The sequence below is a fragment of the Syngnathus leptorhynchus genome, chromosome 13, assembly GCF_054491065.1.
Source record: "Syngnathus leptorhynchus isolate UIUO chromosome 13, UIUO_Slep, whole genome shotgun sequence".
Lineage (NCBI taxonomy): Eukaryota > Metazoa > Chordata > Actinopteri > Syngnathiformes > Syngnathidae > Syngnathus > Syngnathus leptorhynchus.
Window position 1 is genome coordinate 9,775,655 of NC_141207.1, and position 23,938 is coordinate 9,799,592.

A 23,938-nucleotide genomic window follows, 5' to 3' on the forward strand; every position below is an offset into this window, starting at 1 on the left:
CATCTCACTTGCAGAATTTCCTTTTTTTTTGTTTTTGACTTCAGACGTCGGGAGACGGATTCAAAGGCCTTGACATCATGGATATGGACACGCAGCCGCAAGGACAGCAAGCAGCCGTGCCGGTGTTTCAGCCACAGGTAAAACTGCCAGTCCCACACTCTTCAAATCTTTTTGTTTTGTTTTTTCATGATGCTTTGTCTTTTGTCATCCCATTTTTCTCAATCTTACCTTTATGGGAGCAATTGTTTGAGACAGACAGCAAGTGGATGAATGCAGAGTTGTTTCTATTGATGAGAACTCAGCCGGGCCAGGCCGGATGGAACTGGGCCGGTCCTCCCCACGTGCCTTTCTCGGCTCGATAAACTGCGCTTTGCTTATCGCACATCCGGTGGCCGTTGGATTTTACATCCCGTCCCTCAACATGGGCTTTATTGATTTCTTTCCAGAAGGATGGTTGTTGTTGTTGTTTTTTTTCTCCATAACTATTGAATAGACTTTAAACAAGGATGTTTATCCATATGCCCCAGAGTAAATGTGGATTTTTCTTGCCAAAAAAACCCAGCACTAAAAATAGGCCTTGGCTGTTGTTTGCCTTGTGTATGCATGACAACATTATTGCTGTAATTGCCAAGGGAGTCAATTTATTCAAACTTTTGTAATTGCAGAATTAAGGATAATTGGCTTGCCCATATAAGAAACTCAGATAAAAGCTCTAATGATCAATTTGACTTGAGGCAAACACACAAAGATCTGCAGATCCCCAAGTTGTTGATTATTTGTTCTTTTTCAGGCTTAATGATCCCCCCCCCCACACACACACACACACTTCATTGATTCTTTTTAGCTATTTTTAGTGTGTTAATTCCAGTTTGTGCTAATCTTTGCTTGTCTCCAATGTTGCCATCTGAACTGATTTCACATTTAGTGGAAGTTAAAGATAGTAAATGAGATTGCTGCCTCCAGATAGATGCATTTCAACAAGTCATGTATGCACTTTCCCAAGGTTCGATATACTCGGCAGCACAGTGGGAGGGGGTCTGAATTGTAGATGCATTGAAGGACATTCTGTATTGCTTCCAATATATCCTCTGGCTCCCGGAGGTGTGATGCATATGCATAAGGTAAACCAGATGAGCTGGTAGGATGTGCATTTTTAATGGTGCGAGTAGCGAGGTTGAGGTGCTGCAACCCCTTTTCCATTTTGATGGTCGCCACACAGAGGCCGGTCTGTCCGTAAGCCGGAGAAGCACCTTTGGCAATCCCGCCGTTTTGGCTGCCTGATTGGTTGACTGGCTGAAGATGAATATTGTATGGTGCTCTGGGTGGGAGTGGGTGTGAAACCCCTCTGCCTGCCAGTCACTGTCTCTTCCTGTTGTCCTCACTGTCTCTTTCGAGTCTACTTGCACGTTAATCACAGTTCACTTTATGCATTTTATTTTTAAGTGCATCACTGACTAGAACTGCACGAGACAATTTTGATTCCGATCAAACTATTATTTGCCTGGTCTTATTTTATACGGGTTCTTTTTTTTTTTTTTTTTTTTTCCCCCCCCTACTGGGATTTACGCCAAGATTTCCGAGAAGTGGCTTCAACAGCTCAACTTGCAGCCACAACTAGAAGGTTTCCATTTTTCTGCTTTTCTCGGGCAGCGGGCCAGTTTACTTTCAAAATGAGCCAGCGTGGTACCCATGTACTTGAAGTGTCCATGTCCGCCTGTCTGTCTGTTGGCCTTTCCGCGGCAGCCGTTGGCACTGCCGAGCTGTCACATCAAACCCTCTCCCCCTCTGCTGCTTGTCTCTCTCCCCTCGCCGTCTCCAGCCTTGGCCCGTCAAACCTCCATGTGTCTTGTCAGCTGTGTTTGGAAATGGCGTCATTATTGGTCAGCCTGTATCACACTCTGTCTGATGAGTTTTCTTCCTTCCTCTGAGAGGCTCACGGATGGCCCATCACATATAACATTTTACCCATAATCCCTTGCACATCTGCACACCAGTCAGTAAAGTTTTACGGAAGGAGGCTTCGATGAGCACTCTGGTTACTTTTTTGAATCCATAATTTGTGCAGCGGCTCACCAATTTAGCCACCCCAGCGTCATTCGGGGTCATTCCTCTGATGCCATTGTGTGACCCCCATGAGATGGCCTGGCCTGTCAGTCAGTCAGCCATGGCTTGGCTGCCCTTTGAAGGCCAGGCTAGGCTAGGCCAGGCCAGGCCAGGCCAGGGGGCAAAGAGGTGGCGCAAATGGCCTGTGAAGTTTACATACACTGCCCACTGCTAAACAGATTAGCTCTAATGAAGTGTCTAATGCCGGGGCCGCCGGCTGACATAATCCCGCCTGGCAGCCTGGCCCCTCGGCTGCCAAAAAAGACGCCCTCCCTCCCTCCCTCCGGCCGGCCCTCCGCCCGCTCGCCCGCTCGCCCTCTCTCGCACGGCCTCTGCCGCCACCCAAGGCGACTCCACACGGGGAGGTGCCCACTGTTAATCATGCCGGACAGTGTGCGATCTGACATGCAAATGTAGGTCATTGCATATGTAAATGTGTGATTACGGCGCTGGCATGCCAGGACACATTAGCGAGACTGTGCTCTCAGCAGGCGGTTGTCACAGCGCTTTAGCGGCTCATGCTAACATTTGTCAAGCAACCATGCTGCGAATGAAAGCAATGCCCTCTTGTCCTCTTCTCTCCTTCCTTCCATCCCTCCATCATTGTTTTTACAACACCTTGAACTGTCCAGTAACGCTACACTAGCATACCTTTCGCACACTCACCTCCCCACAATTATTTTCATTTCCCTCCCCCAAAATCTATGAATGTAGTTCAATATGTGATCCAAAAGTTTTGGGTCATGTTGGAGCTGCAGGAGAGGTGGCGTGATGCTGAATTCTCCATTGTGGTGGTGTGTATGCTAGCTGTCAGAGTGACATCTGGTGCCACGGTCGTACACAAATAGCAAAGACACTTCAGAGGGGTTAATTGGACCTGTCACGAATTAGGACTAGACATATGTAGTAGCCAGCATGAACCAGAAAGCCACATCTATATTTTATCCACGGCGATCGTGCAATTCCGTTGAATAGATTGCAAGAATAACATCAATTGTTGATTCAGTTTTTGTATTTTGGTTTTAGCCTTCTATTGGGAGTTTGATAGTCTTACATTTACTGGAAATCCACTGTGAAAGCAGATACGTTGCATGCGCACCACATAAAAACAGGAGAGAAAAAAAAAGTACATATGTATGACAAGTTCTTTTAGAGGAATTTCTGTGACTTCATCAAAAGACCTTTTTTATTTTATTGCCTTATTTGCTGAAGTGATGTATTACTCCCGCTGGTTTATGCGCATGCTAACTCTTGGGTCCTGCGCCTCCTGCCTAACCCTGAGTTGCTCCCACAGCCAAAATGCCAATGTGGCATTCTGATATTAACACGTCACCTTCTTTTTGCTCCTGCCAATGCCTTCTGCGAGTGTACCAACAGTGGGAAAGGTCAGCTCTGTTTTTTTAGGGTCACCTATCATGTCTAGCGGACTCATGCTGGTTTCCTCTTCCTTTTCTTAAATTTTTCTTAAATCAATTATACCTTGCAAGCGTCTCAACCTGCAGAGGAGAATGCGGGGACTGGTAGTACGGATGGGCAAGTAACGATACCGCTTATCACGTTTGACCCGATACGGAAAGGCGGCCATATTGGTATCGGTCGCCCTCTTGTGGTCATATTACTCTTAGGAACTCAAAGGCATGCCCATTAAGATCCAAATTCTCAAAGTCTATGTCTAATCATGCCGTTTATATGAATAATAGGTTTTTATTTTGTTTTCCAGAAACCTTTGCAGCCAGACATGGGCCACAATTCGCTGGCTAACTTTCAGATTGAAAAGAAAATAGGCCGAGGACAATTCAGTGAGGTTTACCGAGCCAGGTATCTATTAGACAACACGTCTGTGGCCCTGAAGAAAGTCCAGGTAAGAAACCACAAACATTTTATTTGAGTGATAAACCAATTATCAGCCCGATATTTGGCATTTTGCCGATTATCGGCATTGTTCTTTTTTATTAATCCAACGGAGGATAAGTGATCAATTGACCTCATTAACCACTCATAATTGGGATGGTATCGGCCTTGTAAACATCATATTGGTCTATTCCAAATGTATTTACTTGATATACTGTCGCCACCTTCCATTTGCCATGTTGTTCATGTGTGACTCCCCCTCCCTAATAGATATTTGACTTGATGGATGCCAAAGCTCGGCAGGATTGCATCAAAGAGATAGATCTCCTTAAGGTAAGCAACCCCAGAGAAGAGTGTTTTTTTTTTTAATATTTTTTTTTTTTTTTTTTTTTTTTTTTATAGTGCCGCATCGCACCGCAGCAGAGTCCTTGCACCACAAGAAAACAATTCAAAAGGCATCTTGGATGTGTGTGTGTGTGTGTGTGTGTGTGTGTGTGTGTGTGTGTGTGTGTGTGTGTGTGTGTGTGTGTGTGTGTGTGTGTGTGTGTGTGTGTGTGTGTGTGTGTGTGTGTGTGTGTGTGAGAGAGGCGTTTGTTGCGTACATTTTGTTTCTTTGTGTTTGTACAGCACTGTGTGTGTTGTGCATGTAGGGAAAAAGTGAATGTTTCCGACTGCGAGTCTTTGACTGAGCATGTTAGCGTATCTGCTGCAGATTCCTCAAAATCTTTTTCTGTTCAAGTGTTATTGATCCAACTACCGTACATTTTGCCACTTGTATTGTCTTCAAATACAGAGACCTTTCTTCATATTTATTCCTTAACGTGTTTCCAGATTGTTTTCCTTCGCATCTGCGCTCGTCTTCCACGTTTGCTCACTGCGGGCTATTTATGCTTGCCCCGATACAATAAGGAAACGATAATTCGATTAGTTTGTGCCACTCTAAACACTCCAGTGTAGCTCCGGGGGGGCCGATCAAAGAAAAGGATACTCCCGATGTAGACGCCGCATTGCATGTAAATCTTTGACTTCTTGCCTCAAGACATCAGGATTAACCTCAATCTATATCTCTGACCTCCTACAAGTGGTCATGGCAGGGTTCACTGACAGGTGACAAGGTTCTCCATCTTTTTTTTATATCACTAATTTCCATCCATCTCTTCTCTGCTGGCTGTCACCAATATCATTCCCTCCTTTCAATATTTATATCTCACACAGCTTCTTCATTTCCTCACGGTGGTTCACCTTCCGCCTTGAGCCCCCCCCCGTCCTCCCTTTTTTTTTCCTCGAAGCTCATTGAAGTGAACACAAAGGTTCTGCCTGGGCCCTTGACTGCACGCCTTATAATAAAAGGCTGAGTGTCAGTGAGACAGCCATTTTGCCCCCCCCCCTCTCTCCGTTCGACAGGCCAACAGGAGACACTGGCAAATCAGAATAATGAGCGACACAGTGGCATGGACCGACTGGAATGACACACAAATTTGTGTGTGGTTCCGTGCACGGAGGCTTACACACTACTCTTAGTCACTGCCTTTCAGTTTGTTTGTTTGTCTGGCCGTATTTGCGTCTGCTCCTTCATCTGCATTGTCCTGTTCTGACGTAGCCATTTCAACTTCTCACTCACTCTCCGAGTATCTGGCTCTCTGACGTTGGTTTAGTTTCATCATGCGTGCGACTCCACATCCGTGCGCTCCTCTTTGCCGATTATTAGGAAGTCTGGATTCTGTTCCCAAGCGTCAACAATTAACCATGGTAATGATGTGTTTGTGTGTGCGCGAACGTTATTAGGAAGCGCGCGCTCACTGACAAGACAAATAGCCGTTGAGTAATGATTTTTTTTTTAAATATCGACCTTACATTTTGATTAAATTGGCTAATATGTCTATAATTATAGCTGAAATTCCTGTTTTTAAATTAAAGTAGAGGGCACCTGTAGATTCACATCTTCAATTTTTCTCCCCTCCCAAATGTGATGTATTTATTATTATTATTATTATTATTATTATTATTATTATTACACAGCACACTTATCAACTGCAATGCAACATTTGCCATGTTATTCCGTCAGTTCAAAATTGATATGATCAGATAGCTTTCAGTTTCTTTTTTTTTTTTCCCCCCCCCATCCGTGTCATTTGCTCACCCTCATACATTCCACGCGGTTATACATCATTAAGTAATTACACACGCTGGTGGGTCCCAGGCTGCGTGTGTAATTACATAATCATCTAAACTTGGATGCCATATCCCCTAATGAACAATTGTTGTTTTACACCAGGCTCCCATCCGTCATTAGCGTCAACATCTCGGCAGTATCTTTTTGCCCGAGGTTACAGTAATGGCAGAGGAATGGCTCGGGTGGGCTTGTCATGGCTCTCCGGCTGCGCTACGTGTACAACTGACACGCCGAGCCAAATATACATCTGGCGAGGGAGGGAGGGAGGGCCGGCCAAAGATGGAGATGTGGGGAAGGAAGGTAGAAGGGAGGACAAGTGAGTGAGGGAGTGCACAGCGCCGTGTGGTGCAGTGTACTGTACCGAGCCAGCCCTCCTTTCCCTTCTTCTCGGCATCATTCAGAGCATGAACATTTCTTTAATCACGGCGTAAAAAAGCCACTCGGAGGACGCGTGTCACACCGCTCTGCTCTGTCGGCTCGTCTCTCATTTGTTGCCACGACGACAATCCCGCAACCTCGCTATGTATCGTTCCTTTCTAGCTAATATGTTCTTTTGCAATTTACCCTACCAGTGCAGCTTTAAATGGTTTCTTCTACATGTTTGTTGACAAGAAGAAATAGTCTTTTTGCCTTATTGACCAACCAACAGGAAGGAATCGCAGCCTCAGATAAACCCGGCTTGTTTTTCTGACTGCCAGCCATGTCAGCTTGTCAGGCGTCTATGTTTTTTATGTGTGTGTGTGCGGGCGGGCGGGTGTGTCTTGCACGAGTTGTTGTCGTCGCAGTTAGAGGGTTTGTTGTGACATGTCAGCCAGCTTTGTCACACTAGAGGACAAAACCGAAAATCGGGATTACAAATGCGTTATTTATTCAACCATAGCGGGATCCCGGCAAATTAAAATCATCTCATATTGCAATTTCCACTTTCAATAGTTTGTCTATTGGATGATCAAAGGAATTGCAATTCAAATGAGCTCTGATGTTTCATTGCTTAAGTGCCCATATTTTTGGATAATATCAAGATGGACATTGTCAACAGTGCTTGAAGAAAAAAAAAAATGCAATGACGACATAAAAGAGGCTATTGAATCACACAGACTCATCTACGGTGGAGCAACAAAACACTTGAATCGTGAACATAAGCTGTAAACAAGCAATATCGGGCAGCCAACGCTCTCCAAAAGCCCTTTTTGGGAGGGTTTGAAGCTCTGTGGGGGACACAACAAAACATATTGCAGCCATAACACAACCAGCCCCCTCGGGATAACGTTCTCCAAAAATGAAGTGGTCTCGAGCAGATTATTTTCAAAATGAGAAGAGAGTGACTTCCAGTGAGAAGGAAAACTTTTCACTTCACTGATTCAGTTCCGTTCTGAACTTGCTATGAAAATTTGAGGCTGAAAATGTGTGAATTTGAAAGATCACAAAAATGTTCTACTTGTACTTATTTGTCCCCTCTCCTCTCTTTCTCTCACAGCAACTAAACCATCCAAATGTGATAAAGTATCACGCGTCCTTTATTGAGGACAACGAGCTAAACATAGTACTGGAACTAGCTGATGCCGGAGACCTCTCGCGTATGATCAAGGTAAGTGACTTCCTTCCCCCAGCAGCAGTACCAAATTTAAAAAAAGAATACAGAATAGTCTCAAATTTAACACTCACAAGGATCGCAAAGAACATAAATGACCAAACGTGTTAGTTACTGTAGCGCAAACTCATTTGTTGTAGGCAGAAAACGTTTTGGCGTTGACCTGAAGAGAGGAATACAAGACCAGAGAGCAACATTTCAAATTTGATTTCCGGGTCTTTGCATCTGGATTCAAAACAAAACTGTGAAACATATTTTTTGGGGGTATTTGAACAGTCTTAAAATTGAATTTAAAATATAATAGTAAATGGGTCAATTCAAACAAAACTCTGTGCAAACATATCTATGAATTGGTTTTAAAAAAATGTGTAGCGTGTCAAAGGGTAAGTCCCAGTCGGCCGCCATATTGCGTGTCATGGAATGTTGACTTGGAAACAGCGTCCCAGACTTATGGCCTTGTATAACTGAAGGAATGGAGGCAGGAGGTCTGTGGTTTTTTGCAAGACGACATTTCTGCCTACCTGGACACTGAGTCAAACTGAATCATACATTCCGTCATGTAACCAAAAACCCAATATTACAGGAACACCCCCCCCCCCCCCCCCTCAAATTTTCTTTCATCTAAATAGGCTGTGCGGACATCTGTCTCAAACGGAGAAAGGAAGTTGGGAAGAATAAAACGACAATCATAGGCAATAAAGTTCCACATGTTTTTAAATGTGCACAGACCTGGATGTGAGCGACTACCGTGGATACACTTAGAAGATGATAAATAAATAAAATCATCCTCCAATTGAAACAAGCTTCAAATGCTTTCTTTTCTTTTGAAACAGAATGACGCTAACTACATTTAACATTTGCTTCATTCATTTCTAATTGCTTTCAATTTTCCTCATACCTTCCCTAATGTTCTATTTTCTGGTCATCGCAGAATTCAAATGCAAGCAAATGGCTACATTTGCATTCACTTAGAGAATATTGCATGTGCAGCGTTTGCAGTTAAGGGCGTAACGGGTTGGGTGGGCGGTGCTGGCAGTGCTGCTGGTGGTGGGCATCTATGCGCTCCCCCATTGACATCAAACAGTCCTCTGATATGGAAATGGGAGGGCAAGGGAAGAATGGCTTCTTAGTGCGGCTTTGTTAGGATATAGGCCGAGGACTATCCTTTCCTCCTACCTCGATCGTCCTCTTCTTTTTTCTTTTCAGGCTGTTCACCAAAATGTCGTTCTTTGCATTTTGCGATTGTGTTATGATTGGATTTTCATCGTCGTACGTGAAATTAGCTCAAAAGCGTGAAACAAGATGAGACCAAAACAACGCTATTGTGCAATACTAGTTTGGTCCTCCAGAGGCAACGCTGAGTCACTGTGCTGTGATTATAACTTGACAAATATTGGACGTACCAAGAGGAACAGGCTAGCCCAACAATAAATTTAAATTGAAAAAAATTACAAATAAAATTGAATTAAAAAAGCTTAATGGTGTATAAAACAAAATGAGGACAGTATATGCCAGATGGGGGAAGTTTGGGCAGGTAGCACACATTTCCTCTCTTTGTTGCTGAAAGTACATGTGCTTTCTGTTGAAGGCCATCGAGAAAATCACAAGAGACTTGCTTAGGAAAGGGACTGAATAAGAGGAAATCTATCTGGGTCCCATTGAACATGGAGACACGGAGAAAGAGAATGGATTCTGGATTGGCATATTCAATGCGGGCCGCTAGTTGAAACTGGATTTATGTGTGTTTGTGTGTTCATTTCTTTTGCAGCACTTTAAGAAGCAGAGGAGGCTTATCCCCGAAAGAACTGTGTGGAAGTATTTTGTCCAGCTTTGCAGCGCACTTGAGCATATGCACTCCCGTAGAGTCATGCACAGAGGTATAGACTTGATTTTTATTGATTCATTCTAAAAAAAAAAAAAAAAAAATCACAATGCTGTTTTTGTACAAGAACTGTTCATGTTCATCCAAACATGGGTAACGGAACATAGTGTTAATGGTGCCATGTGTGTCCAATAGCACTCAAATTAAGTCCCTAGAAACACACACACGTACACACACAGCTACAGGTGTGATATACTTCCGTTGGACTTGTCTTTGATTAGAGTTCAGTGACACTAATGAATCCAGAGCTTTAACAAGCACTTTACTGGGAGGGCCTGTTGAAAAGCCGCTTTGCAGTGAGTCAGTTTTATTGGCTGATATGGGTAACCTTGATTCATGACTTCACAACCGAGATGACTGAAGTCAATCATTTCCCCCAAAAGATGCCGGCACGGTATACAGATTCTCTCAAATCGGCGTCATCGTAGAACTTTGCCACGACTTCCGAAGAAGTTGTTTGATAGCCGCAAATTGTGTGAAATTTCCTTTGGCGTTATCTCCCTAACCTGACTTCCTTTCTTCTTCAGACATCAAGCCAGCCAATGTATTCATCACGGCTACAGGAGTAGTCAAGCTAGGAGATCTGGGACTGGGGCGGTTCTTCAGCTCCAAAACCACGGCTGCTCACTCTCTCGGTAATGCGCGGCAGTTTCCGAGGTCTTTGAAATGAAATACAAACACACATGGTTGCAGAAGGCTTGTAATCACCTGCATTTGGATGTGTTTCATTAGCTATGGTGAGAGCAGAGCCATGTGTCATTGGAGCGGCCACGCTGCCTCCTCAGACTTGTGCTTCATAGGCCACTTAGTTACTTCCTGTTCCATTGCCCTTTGACCCCTGTACAGATGCATAGAGAGCACAAGCGTCTGACACACAGCTCAGTTGGGGTCTGTGTGCTGTAATAAAACAGGCTAGCAAAGTTTACAATCAAAGTTACTATTAGCGTTAAGTGGGTGCCTGTTTGCCATAGGAAATAAAATTTGATAACAGGTTCTTTTTTTTTTTCTTTGAAGCTATAAGAAGCTATTGTAATTAGGATGTTGGCCTTGTTTAAGATTCATGCAACAAGGGCTGCTAAACCAGAGACAAATTGACAGCATGGAAGCACATGCTCAATGATATTCTTCTCTAATGAGTCGGATGTACTATGAGCCATGTTTTGCTGGGTATCGATTGAGACGTTTGACTGATCATTAATTTCCGAAGCAACAGACCTAGACACTTTTCACTTTTCAGGGTTTAACGCAAAAAAGACCTCTTCCTCACTTCAAAGGTGTTTAAAATGATAGTCTCCGAATTTGTAAACTAACCTATGACCCCAACCCATTAAAGTTAATTTGCGGCAACAAAAAAAATAAAATACTGCCGTATGTTGGCATTTGGAGTTCCCCCCCCCACCTGAATAAAAATAAATAGTATTAATTTTACCATTTGCTGTCGACGGACCATAACGTCACAGTTGCCAGGTCTCGTGATTGGTTTGTGACCTGAGCTCATTTTCAGTCCACAGCAAGCGACAAAATGGCTGCCCCCTGACATCAATAAAAACAGGTTACAATTGTGTTAGCTCATTTGGTTTACATTAAGATTCCCTGATGCAATGAAATTTGCTTAGTTGTTCTCTGGTTATGTTGTAAACTAGCCTTACAAGTTTAAAAGCTTGCATTGGCCTGCAGAGATGTCCAAGGAGCTGTCCAACATCTTTCTGCCAGTCTCGTTCGTGGCTGCTTCAATTAACTGGATTGGAATATGTTGAAGATATTCCGCTGTCATTCACACTGTCTCACTTTCCAATGTTGAAGTGTTATTATCACACACAGCATGTTATTCCAGGCCCCCCCTCCCCCGTACGGCGGCAGCGGCACAGACTGGAAAATGTGCGACTCTCATGAGCCAGCGTGAAAATGTCTGCAATTGCTCATGAAACGTTAAGACCACAGCACCCTCTTTAGGCTAACCGGGGACAGGCAACTGGATTCCCGGGGGGGGGGGGGGTCAACATACTTAAGTTATTTGGATATCGCCCCATAAAATTTCGTCAAATAATATATCATATTTTCATCCATGTATCTGAATCCGTCATGAACACGTATTTAGAAAAAGCCAGTATATTTACAACGGCTTTTTTCACATCAATACCGTTACGAATATGTGTTTTTATTACTAAGGCCTATATAAAAGTATGATTATTAATCAACTTAAATAACAATCTGCAGGGGACTCATTGTGTCACCAAATATCCTTGGCTTTTCTGGCTGCGACAACCGTTGACATTTTTTGAAGTTGCAGACACCCTTTTCCTCATTCCTTAGTACCCTTCCCCTGCTATGTCCATCTCCCATAGCACATAGCTGAGGAGTGTGTGTGTGCGTGTGCGTGTGCGCGCGTGTGTGTGTGTGTGTGCGTGCGTGCGTGTGTGTGTGTGTGTGTGTGTGTGTGTGTGTGTGTGTGTGTGTGTGTGTGTGTGTGTGTGTGTGTGTGTGTGTGTGTGTGTGTGTGTGTGTGTGTGTGTGTGTGTGTGTGTGTGTGTGTGTGTGTGTGTGTGTGTGTGTGTGTGTGTGTGTGTGTGTGTGTGAGAGATGCAAAAGAGGAAAAAGTGAAAGCAGTACATGGTGACAGACTGAGAATGGGCCACAAAAAAAAATGGAGGCGCAGAAGAAACTGTGAGAAAGAAGGGCAGGATGTGTTCAGTGCTGGAAAATAATGACTGTTTGACAGTAAAAAAGAAACCCTAGCAAAAGGAAAAACAGTAGTGGAAATAAAAAAAAATAAAAAAAACAGTGGGACGAGCCATTTATTTGTGCATGTTTTCACAGTGGTGTCCCAGTGCGGCTCTATAATAAGCCCAGTCCCCGCGCTGAACAGTAGACTCCGCCATGGTGGTCCAGCCATTGACTCTGTCAGCTAAGAAGTTTTAAACCGAAAGGCCAACGCTGGCTTTTTATCTCCTGCAGACTGTCAACTTCCAGTCATACATACATTGTTACATTCCTATTCTGAAATATGTGTATGCATGTGAGCTATGCGTTACATATCAGTCCACAACAGCAAACTGTAAATAGTGTTTTTGCCTTAAAGTAATTCAGTAATAGATAAGACTTAACACCAATATGTAGAAGAGTTTTATTGAAATATTTGAATGCTAAAATGCTATTCAAATAAAAGCAAAATGAAAGTCTACATGGAAAAAAAAAAGATGCTGTTTATGATCAATTATCAGTTAGAAAAGCAGCATATGAAAACGAATATTGAGCTGTTTTTTTTTTTTTTTTGAGCGGAAGATAATCTGCAGCGTCGGCCTGGGCCAGGCACTAAAATTAGAGACAGAATCAGACAAAAGAAAGAAAACCACCAGAAAGATGATGTAGTTAAAAAAAAAAAAAGCCAGTAATATAAAGTCAAATATACCCGTGATTGATTAACACCTTCAACGAGGGCTGCGTTAATGACGTGAACAGCGCCATGAGAAAATACACAGAAAGCACAAGACAAGCTGGAACACTCTGGGGGGAGGCTGATATTGGAGATAAATCTGATGATTGAGACCTATATTTATAGCTATTCTTTAAAAGCCAGCAACAAAGTCGAACAGAGTGCTAGTGCCAAAATCAGGACATGTAGGAAAAGCAAACACTTGCATGTGACTTAACGTTGGTTGCTGTGATTCTCCAAAATGTCAAAATCTGTCAAAACCTGACAAAAATAAATAAATAATGGAAACAGCCTTTTTATGAACTGACATTGGCTAATTCACCTTTTACATCAACTTAATAGTTTTATGAAAAATACAGTCGAGTTCACATTTGTAAAAATTGAAATCAATCCCCTTGTGACTTTTCATTTTATTTGGACGAATAACTAATGTGCCCTTAATTTAACATGCGGAAGCTGCCTCAACCTTGCGCGCTTGTCTTTTTATGCAAGCATTACCATATGAGAGCTTGATTCTTTTCAATTAGCTGATGATCAATTAGAGCCCCCTGTTTATTCCTCACCGTCTTTGCAGAATTTTTTTTTTTTTAATAACCGATGACACTTCATCAAAGTGTTTTCCCAGCCTAATTGTACCTTCACCAAAAAATGAACATTTCATTTCAACTCCCCTTACCTGCTATTCTCCCATTAGCACTTCAATTAGTTACGAGCCTATTTGCGGAATTTTCCCGTCGAAGCTTCTGACACACCCACCACTGGAAATTTGGAGCTTGTATCATTTCTTCACTGTGACATGAATTTCAATTTCATAAAAAACGATATGGAAGACATATAGCGTTGTTGAAGACCAAATCTGGACTCTCTCAATTCCTCCAAGTTTCCACATAAATTTGCTTGAAACTTTGTGGAAGGAGTACATGTTAGTAAAATGCCCGACCAGATGTGATCACTGTAATATAAAACTGCTGCTGGATTTGCTTGGTCGACTTTTACATGGGAAATCCCAGCAAAACAGAAAGCAGCCCTTCCCACTCCAAGACTGCAGAAAATATCGGTAGAAAGCGACAGACGTGAGTGACGTCAAGCTGCGGTTCCTGTCCGAGTCCAATTGGGTGAAGGTCTGATTCTCTGGAATGTTGCCAGTCGCCATGCTAGTTTGGGATTCTTGATTTTCCAAAAAGCAGAACCAGAAAACGGGCCTGCTTTTCAGGCTCCATCAATGCTCCCGGGGCGTCTTCAATAGCTGCTGTTTCAGATCATTACCAAGTCGGCTAATCAAAAGTGATTGATGTATATTTTGTGTCTGCCGCATATACAACTTTGTCATGCTTTAACAATTATGCGCACTTTATGGCCAAGCGGGGTTATATGCGACCTGTAAATATCATCTTACTTGAGCTGACCAATAATTAATAGGGGCAATATACTTCAACGACTCCCTGTAGTTTTCCTTACTTGCACCCTTACGAAAATTCTTTCCAACCTCTGAACTCGACATGGTTGAAAAGACTCGTTCGCTTTCCTTTACCGTGCCAGCGTACGTCACAAAACTGTGGAGAGCAATGCCAGCGGTAATAATGACTGTTTCTCCTGCCCCCCCCCCCCCCCCCCCCCCCCCCCCCCCCCCCCCCCCCCCCGTCATCCAGTGGGTACACCATACTACATGTCACCGGAGAGGATACACGAAAACGGATACAACTTCAAATCGGACATCTGGTCGCTGGGATGCCTGCTCTATGAGGTAAAGTACAGACAAATACACAAAAGGAATAAGTCATTACATTGATAAAATCAATATTAAAAAATGATGAATCATGACATTTAAAAAAATGATTTGAAACCATCTTGGAACTTCTGAAGTGACATGGAATGACTAATTCACTTCGACTATTATCTGCATAGAAGCACATCATTGCGAAAAACCTTCAGGGGTAGGTCTTAAGAATGACAACCTAATCCACCTATTCCATCCAGCAGGTCAGGGTAAAGGCCTTTTTGAAGAAACTGCCCATAGTGCATCCACATGTGGAAACTTTCTCTCCACTCTTTTATTTATTTATTTTTTCTTCCCCTCCCTCTTGTTCCATTCCCTCTTTGTGCCTCCCCTTTCCTCACTTAACCTTCAGGCATAAGGAATTCACAGAGACATGATCCACATTGATTTCACTGTGAACATGGTAACTGCTGAGAATTGTACAACAGCTCCATTTTTTTTTTCTCTCCCCCATCCATCCCGGTTGCCTGTGGCATGGCTAAAGTCTGTCAATACCTGGTCATTGTATCAGCATCTATCTTCATCTTCCATTCTGTTTGATCCCTTTCTCCTCATGTCCAACCTCATTACGTCCATTGACGCTCCATGAGACCAAACCCCTCCTCTCTGATAATATTAGTCGTCATCTCCCAGGGTGACATGGAAAGCTAAGGAGGCGGAGTTTATTCCACAACAACCATCTTCTAATATTGTCTCCTATTACTGATAAAAACAAAAAATACCACTTTTAAATTTATATAGACACATTATTTGAGTGGAGAAGAAGAATACCTTGATGGAGCTCGGCCATGTATCCCTCTTAAATGAGTCTGTCTGTGTCTCATTACAAGCCCACTCCAGTATATGGATTGATGTTGCTTTTATGAGAGCCTGCATCCTTGGTTACATATGATGAGTTGCCCCATGGCTAAGTCTGTGTTTTTTTTTATTGTGGACTGTTTTTTGAAGAAAAAAATCTAGGCTTCCTTTCAACGTTTTACACGGTATTCATTACGTTTTCCGAGTACCTTTTATAGTTTTTTTTTTTTTCTTCTTCCTCAAAATCTGCTTCAAACGATCGCATCCCTTTTTGCATTTGATTTTGAGAGCAAAAAAAAAAAGTGATTATTTCTCTAAAATCAACACACTGTTACAGCAACTGCTGAGATACATTTAGAAAGTCCTGCTCGGTTTTTACCAGTTTCCTTTATTATTAATATGTCAAAAGTTGAAAAAAATCACGGCTCCAATGGGACTAGGTATATTTTTAATGACTGTCCTCAGACACTCTGACTTTGTTCCTTGATGAATATGTCATCAGAAAGAAACATGAAGGACCAATGTGAACATAAAAAAGTCATGCTTTCTTCACTTGGACACATTGTGTGTGTGTGTGTGTGTGTGTGTGTGTGTGTGTGTGTGTGTGTGTGTGTGTGTGTGTGTGTGTGTGTGTGTGTGTGTGTGTGTGTGTGTGTGTGTGTGTGTGTGTGTGTGTGTGTGGGTGTGTGTGTGTGGGTGTGGGGGTGGGTGGGTGGGTGGGTGGGTGGGTGGGTGGGTTGGTTGGTTGGTTGGTTGGTTGGTTGGTTGGTTGGTTGGTTGGTTGGTTGGTTGGTTGGTTACTGCATGTCCACACATTTGGTTGCTATCATTTGAAGATAGTATGCTGACAAACAACCCTCATGGATATCTGGAGAAGCTTGACGTGTTTCCAGAAAGCCAAAGCCCAAACAAAATGAGTGCTAATTGAACAAGGAGGACATTTGCAGGTTGGGTAAAAGACTCGCTGAAGAAAAGCACAGACTGTTTCTCTTTGTGCGTGTCTGTGTGTTCCACCGCCGACAACTGGCAGACAGCAGGCATGCGTCCGCCTTGAATCTTTCTGGAATATCAATGAAGCGTGCACACACAAACACGCACAGACCTGGGCCTCAGAGGTCAGACAGTGAGTCAATCATCTACTCCGTTGCAATGACACCAAAAAAAATGCGTTTGTGTGGCGTGCATGTTTATGGGGGGCCAGCAGCAGCTGTCAGGGGCGAGGAGCAGCAGACACTAATGAAGCAGATGAATAGTGCAAAAACTCCCAAATAAAAACAGGACACTTGACATTTTTCATCTGTCAAAAGTAGAAGATGCATGAAAATACGTTGGGGTCTTGTTTAACCCTCTGCATCCTGGTAGCAGCTAGACCCCCCCCCCCCCCTTCCTCCCCATCCTCCTGTGTGTCTGTTTCACTCTCCTCCTCCTCCTTTTTTTGTCTTACTTACTTTGAAGTGTATATTTTGGGTAAACACTCAGCGGTCCTCCCAAACATGCGCTCTGTTATAGTAAATCAAAAGGCAGACAGTGAGAGAGCAAAAAAAAAAAAGACAATTTCCAGGCCATTGAAATGAACTTTTTTTTTTTGACAATTACCTTCTGCATTTTGATATCTTTTTACAGTAACCGAGAGTGATTAGTGGAAGTGAAAGTGGAAGCTCTTTGACATTTATTACAAATGTCTCACACCTCTCACACTGGCATTTTAGTTTGGAATGAATTGATTAAATACTCAACTGATTTAATGGCCAGCAATTTAGTGTTAGTTTTAATTGATATGGATAAGTAAGGTCATTCCTGTAGGGTTCATAATTAGTCAAGGGGGAGTACAGCCTGCCCCCGAAATGGTGGCATTTTCAGAATTTGTTTTCTCTTCACTGGGAAAAAAAAAAATCCCATTGCATTTACAGCCAAATAAAATCATTTGGATACAGATACATTTGCTCAGTTGACGTATAGTTTTCTTAAATAAATGATCTGCTATTCAGATGACGATCCACTTGGTAAAATGAAATGACGTCAATTCAACACCAACAATTTGCAGATTGTATTTTGTTCTTGGAATGTTCTTGGAATTCCAGAGACGCCAACAGCATCAAGTCTCTGCTTGCTGTGTGGCTTTTCAACAGCTGCTGACTTATGATGAAGAAAATGTTTGTCGTATAAACCACACGCAAATTATTTAACCGGATGATATCCCAAATAGGGCTATTTTTCCAGCGGCCAGAGCTCCCATATAGTATATGAAAATTGTAAACAACAGCACAAAGTTTGACTACATTTGCTATTAATTAGGCAGATTTTTAAACACGTCTCCAATTGATAGCAGTCAACTAAGTAGAATCAACAGCATATGCAAAAACATCCCTGGAAAAACTTTGATTTCAATGAAATGATATTTGCATATTTGCAACCGGCTCTGGGTGTAGCTTTTGAAAATGCTTTTTGCGTATTAATATGGATGACAATATATCAACAATCATGCATCACAGAGCATATATTCAACATTTCAGTGACAATGCAAGTATTGAGCAATAAAAAAAAAAGAATGAACTGCTTAATTGTCTATTTTCGGGAAAGCTGTAGAAATTCTTGACGTATTTGCACATAGCAGTAAAAGTCGACTGCCGACTTCCCCATCCACATCTGTACATGTGGGCTCCAGAGTGTGTCGTTCTCCCCTGAAGCTCACCTCATGACTCTTTTTCCTTTCAGCTCCAAGTCTTGAATGGCGCAGAGTGATTCTTAAGAATAAATTTGATTGATTTTGTTAACTGCAAATGTCAAGTCATTTAAATGGTGTGTACTGCACATCTGAAGAATGATCATAAATTGATTTCCGCAACTCTTTTTCCACTTTGACGTGAACTATTTTACATTAGCCTGGCGGAAATCGCCGTACGCTTTGTGAATATGTTTCTGTTTACAGTGTCATTTCAAGTCATCTTATTGGAGCCATCAGCTTAATGCTTCAATCTATAGGTGTGATTGGTTTCGTAAAAGTGTGGCTTTTTATTTGGACTTTCACATAATTTCAGATGGCAGCGCTACAGAGTCCATTCTACGGAGATAAGATGAACCTCTACTCCCTTTGTAAGAAGATCGAGCAGTGTGACTACCCTCCTCTTCCATCAGATCATTACTCAGAGGAGGTAAGTCATGTCGTACATCACTGGCAGTTAGCGCTCGGCTCCCATTGGTGAACGCTTGGATCTTGAAATGTTCAGTGAAACAACAGTTTTGACAAAAAAATGACCAGGTTCTCTTTTTCTGTGCCAACGCGCTGATTTTGACTTGTATTGACTTTTTTTTTTTTTTTGAACAACAAGAACTGAAATCCATCCAAATGTCAGTACACGGTGTGTTTGGCTATAATATCATTACTCTCTGATCAAAAGGCATGCGTGATTTTAAAGGTTTGAAAATGAAATCCCACATATCAAAAGCATCTGTTTGTGCTGGAAAGAAAATGAGCTCGTGTGTCAGGTTTCCCTCACTAAATGTGAAATGATCCAGCGTAGTACAGCAAAGCCTCGTCGGCGCACATACGACATGTAATGCAGCCAGGCTGCGGTTAACAATGGCGTGCGTGCGTGCGTGCTAGCCGGCTGATTGCTTGTGCATGTTTACATTGAAACCGAGCTCAACCCACTCGGAGTTGTCGGAAGAAAAATGTTGACAATAAATGGATTTGGATATTTATAAATATGTGATTGCGCATCTCTGAAGAGCTTTTTCGTTGTGGTGAAAAGTTCAAATAAGATCTGTACGGTGGCCCTGAAATACAAAACACTGCAACAAATAACGAAACAGATACAGACATATTTCACTGCTTTTTTTTTGTAACGGTGTATGTTTTGCTTTATTGTTTGGTATTTTATCATTATATTTATCTATTTGTTTCTATGTTTTTTTTTTCTTGAGCTATTGTGTTTAGTTATTTTTTGCTTGGTGGTTTTGTTTTTTTGTGTTTTTTAAATTTGCTGGTGTGTTTTGCACTTCATGGCCACCGAAGATCTGTCCCTTGACCGTTTTTTTCTGAATGACTGCTTTGCTTCACTTAACTTTGTAAGCAGCAGGAAACCACAAGCAGAAAAAAAAAAATACCCCTATTAGCACAAATAACATACCTTATTTTCTCTTTGCAGGCTGTTAAAAAAAAAATATATATATATATATGTGTATATAGATTTCTTTCTTTTTAAAACGCGTACGAATATAAAAGCGGGTGTCGGTTGCCTGCGTTGAAATGACGTCTCGGCTTTGCAAGTCCACAGTGGGTAGTTAGAAGTTTCTCCACTAACTCCTGCAGAGTGTTTTTCATTGCACTTTGGTGTTTACTTCATTAGGTTGACAAAGGCTAATTGCATGGCGTTTCATGTCTTTGCACATGCTTTTTTTTTTTTTATGTGCATGAGCCGTCGCACCAGTTACAGTAGCACACCCACCTACCCACCCGCCCAGTGCTCGGAGCTGGAGCGTGGCCCACATGTCACCCCCATCCCGCAGATAGGGAGACAAAGCGATAGAGTGAGCGAATGATGGCTGATGGAGATGAGGGGGGGTGCCTACAGCGCCTGTCTGGATGTAAACAATGCTCCTGAAGGATCGGCGGCAAACTGTCAGCTGCTCATCTTTGTTGTGTCATTTAACCATCTCCGTCTCTGCTTCCCCCGCTTCCCTCCCTTCACCAGCGCTCGCTTCCCCTCCACCCGCCACCTGACACTTTACGCCCCCCCCCCTACCCCCACCTCACTCGCCATGCAAAGAAGCACATGAATATTTTACATATCTGCATCTTTTCTCAACCCCACCCAAATCTCCATCCGGCGCTACTAATTTTCCGACTATCTGAATTTACAGCTCTCTCTGGCTGACGAGAGCTCGTCCGGGCCACTGCCGTTGCTGTGAAGTTGGCAGACAGTTACCATAGCGACCTCGCATAGATGTGCCCCCCCCCCTTCCTTATTCTCTTCTTTTTTTAATGATGGTGGTGGCTGTTCCGCCTGCGAGCCTGTCTATCTATCTGCTCCAATCAGCCGCTTGGCTCGGCTCGGCTCGGAGTGGCAGCATCGTGCACGTGCGCCTGTGCGGACCCGAGTCAAACGCTGCCAACCGGCGAGCCATTAGTCTGCTCGGTCCAGTTACCTGTTGCTAGCGAGAGCCCGTCACGAGTTTCTTGTCTTTCGGCTGTGGTTCAAATGACATCATCCATTATCATTAATGCCATGATTTTTCCCTTGCATCAGCTGAGGAATTTGGTAGATATGTGCATCAACCCCGACCCGGAGAAGAGGCCGGACATCACCTACGTGTACGACATCGCCAAACACATGCAGAACCTGACGCAGGGCAGCTAAGCCCGCCCGGAATTGCACAAACTATAGCTTGTAGAACACATCCCTCCTCAATTTCCATGCTGGACGTGTACACATCTATCTGCTTCTATGCAAATACTTAGTCCAGAGCTCATTGTGATAAGCGGACAGCATTTATAACATGCTTTTTGGAGGAATGTAAACGTGAGCGGCAGCCTAAAAGGTCAACAACAAGCCCAATCAAATCTGTCCATTGTATATCACTGTTCATGTCATAGCTTGAATATTCTTTTCATGAAGGGCCACCCCCAAAAATGGTTTACACGCAATACTTTAACGCTAATCGTTTTCCCAACAAATGCTGTAGAATATGACAGGAAAAAGAAAGTCCATGATTATGTGGAAGACTTGAGAGATGTAATAAGAAGGTTTGGACGCGAGTGTTGTAGCGGTTATGTCGCAGAATTTGGAAAGCTGGCTCGGTTCAGAGGTGCAGGTGGGAAAACGGGGGCAAATGTCTACACAGCGCTTTGAATGTTTGTCACTTTGACACTCCGCTTTCAAGAGTCTACCTTGACAGCCTTGAAGGAGTAGTATGAGGAAATATCCCCCAAAAAATCGCTTTCACATGCTGTTTACTTTTCTCAGCCACGCAAAAAACATGACATGCAGCAGTAAATGAAAATACCATGCAAACACGCTAATGACCAGACGGGGAAGGTTGTCTATATTGCTAAAACGGTGTGATGGGCATTTCTAAGTTTGCCTTACGTTTCCTTTTGAAGGGAACAAAGAGACAAATAATCTTTGCCTCGTGTATATATATATTGTCCATTCAATGTGTATCTCACGGCAAATACCGGATGATGAGTTGTATAATATTTTGTTGCAAATGTTGTTAATTCATTAACTTTTGTTAGCATCTGTCCGTCCATCTGTCACCGCGCAAACAGTCCCGATGAAACACTCCACAAACATGCTGCACTGAATACACTGTATCTTGCCATTATATCAAAGCGGTGAAGGAATATTATTATTTCATTTTTTTGAGGGGGGGGGGGATACGGGAATACTATCTATTGGTGGGTTCTTCCCTCAATGGAGTTTCTTGTCCATCATTTTCCAAACTCCTTGTGAGAACCGGCTGGTCCACATAGTTTGCGAATTGTCGTGTAACATTTACATGAAATCGGTTTACAACAGTGCGACAGACATACACGTCTAGCACTGACTCATTGCTTTACTGTGCTGCATCTCTGTGATACTAAGTCATTAACATGGGCGCTAACGCAGCTTTGTCTTTTAGCATTTAGCAATCAAAATGTTCATCATTGCTATTATAACCAGACAACATATTTTTGATTATAATCATTTGTCATGCAAAACTCTCCAACCACAGTCAAACATTTTCAATTACAGCCGTAATCGTAAAAATTGATTGTGTTACACCAAAACTTAGTGTTAGTTTCAACAGCATGCCAAAGTCCTTAAATGACAGAAATGTTAATTATCTTTTTTTTTTTTTTTTTTTTTTTTTTTTTTTTATATATACATTGTCCGCCTTTCCCCATACAATCAATCCATCTGAGCACTTTGCCTGAAGTTGGGCGTGCACATTGAGTGTTATGTTTTTGTTTGTGCACCGACAATGAGATCCTCACAAGGGGCTTGTTAAACATACATAGTAGTGAGGGATTATGGCGCTGAAATCCTTCTTCAAGCAAAGTATCACAGGGCCCCATTATTTTGACCTTTACTCACTTCCATTTTCCAAAAGCCACCTTATGTAAGTTGTCGAGGGGCTTTTCCCCAAAAGTGAAATAATAGGCTCCTACAGGCTTTGGCTTTATTTATGGTTGGGCTAGTTGTTGTTTTGCTTTCATCTCGTGTCCCACCAATGCCATGTATTTTAACTTAATGCAATAAAGCTCCAACATTTCTCCTGACTATTTGAGTGTGTACTTTTATTTCATTTGGACTTTACCCGGAGTTTTATTTAAGCCAGTTAGCTTGATTGATTTTTTTTTTCTTTTCATTTGTTAGTTGATTTTAGTATAGTTTTTGTTTGTTGTACCATTGGTTTTTTTTTTCTCAAGATTAGAAAAAACCCAACAAACTCATTATTGTGCAATAAAGTAAACTCCAGTTTTTATTTGACCTTCCTTTTGCAGGAATGTACAGCTATACCGAAAAAGACTTAAAATGAAAATTGTGTGTTGTTTGAGGACTGCAGATGATGTTTGGCACAACCAAGTTAAAAGGTAAGTTCATATTGTGGAAACTAATTTCTCATGCTAAAAAAAGTTATCAAGGCAGTATCCATCCGTCATTGAATAACTTGTACGATAGTTGTTACTTTTTTTTTTTTTTTTTTTGACAGTAGTAAATCCAACCTCCTTGTTGACATGATAAATGATAAGACCAATCATTTTCAGATATCAATCATTTCACGACTTGAACTTTCATGTCGGCAACTCGCTCCGATGCCCCCGGTGGCCAAAAAGCATTTGATCCGAACACGACTTGGAAGACTTTTCCAGCAGAGAGGAAAAAATGATCTTTTATGTTAATCCCATTGAGTTGCTTGTGAAGCGTAAAAAGCCTGTTAAATGATGAAAAGTGGAAAAAGGGCAGAAGTTGCCACGTGAAAACATCCCTGTCAGCTCCCTGTGTACTAGCCTTAAGGTGAACGACGTCGACGTGCTTCCACTCATCTCCAGAGGTAATGTTTGCTTAAAAGGCATGTAGACATCTGCTCAAACTCTGGAGTTCAATCCCGAATGAGCAGACACACTAAATCTCCGAGTTAGGAGTTTGATCATGTGTGCTCGCTCGCGTGGAGGCCTCCAGGATAGTGTGACTCTAAAGTTAATGTCAAACCGGCTTGCTCTGGGATACGAGGAGTGGATGTGAGACAGGGGAACAGGCAATTATTTTACTGCTTCCTTCCTTCTAGCTCCTGTGCGCTTTGCCATGCAAAAGACACTTTTTCTTTCCATACTTTTTCCCGAG

General features: G+C 42.4%; 1 protein-coding gene across 5 annotated transcripts in view; it reads left to right on the forward strand.

Annotated features, from left to right (window-relative positions):
• The window catches only part of nek7 (NIMA-related kinase 7), a 33,006-nt gene extending 10,549 nt beyond the window's left edge, over positions 1-22,457 (forward strand). For all 5 annotated transcript variants that reach the window (XM_085927721.1, XM_085927720.1, XM_085927725.1 and 2 more), the window contains 9 exons: positions 45-137; positions 3,824-3,964; positions 4,225-4,287; positions 7,605-7,715; positions 9,487-9,595; positions 10,128-10,235; positions 14,683-14,777; positions 18,647-18,760; positions 20,858-22,457. In XM_085927721.1, coding sequence (XP_085783847.1) covers positions 78-137; positions 3,824-3,964; positions 4,225-4,287; positions 7,605-7,715; positions 9,487-9,595; positions 10,128-10,235; positions 14,683-14,777; positions 18,647-18,760; positions 20,858-20,968 — 912 coding nt within the window. In that variant the 5' untranslated portion in view covers positions 45-77 and the 3' untranslated portion in view covers positions 20,969-22,457. The remainder of the gene's footprint in view (positions 1-44; positions 138-3,823; positions 3,965-4,224; positions 4,288-7,604; positions 7,716-9,486; positions 9,596-10,127; positions 10,236-14,682; positions 14,778-18,646; positions 18,761-20,857) is intronic.
• Positions 22,458-23,938: the final 1,481 nt, after the last annotated feature.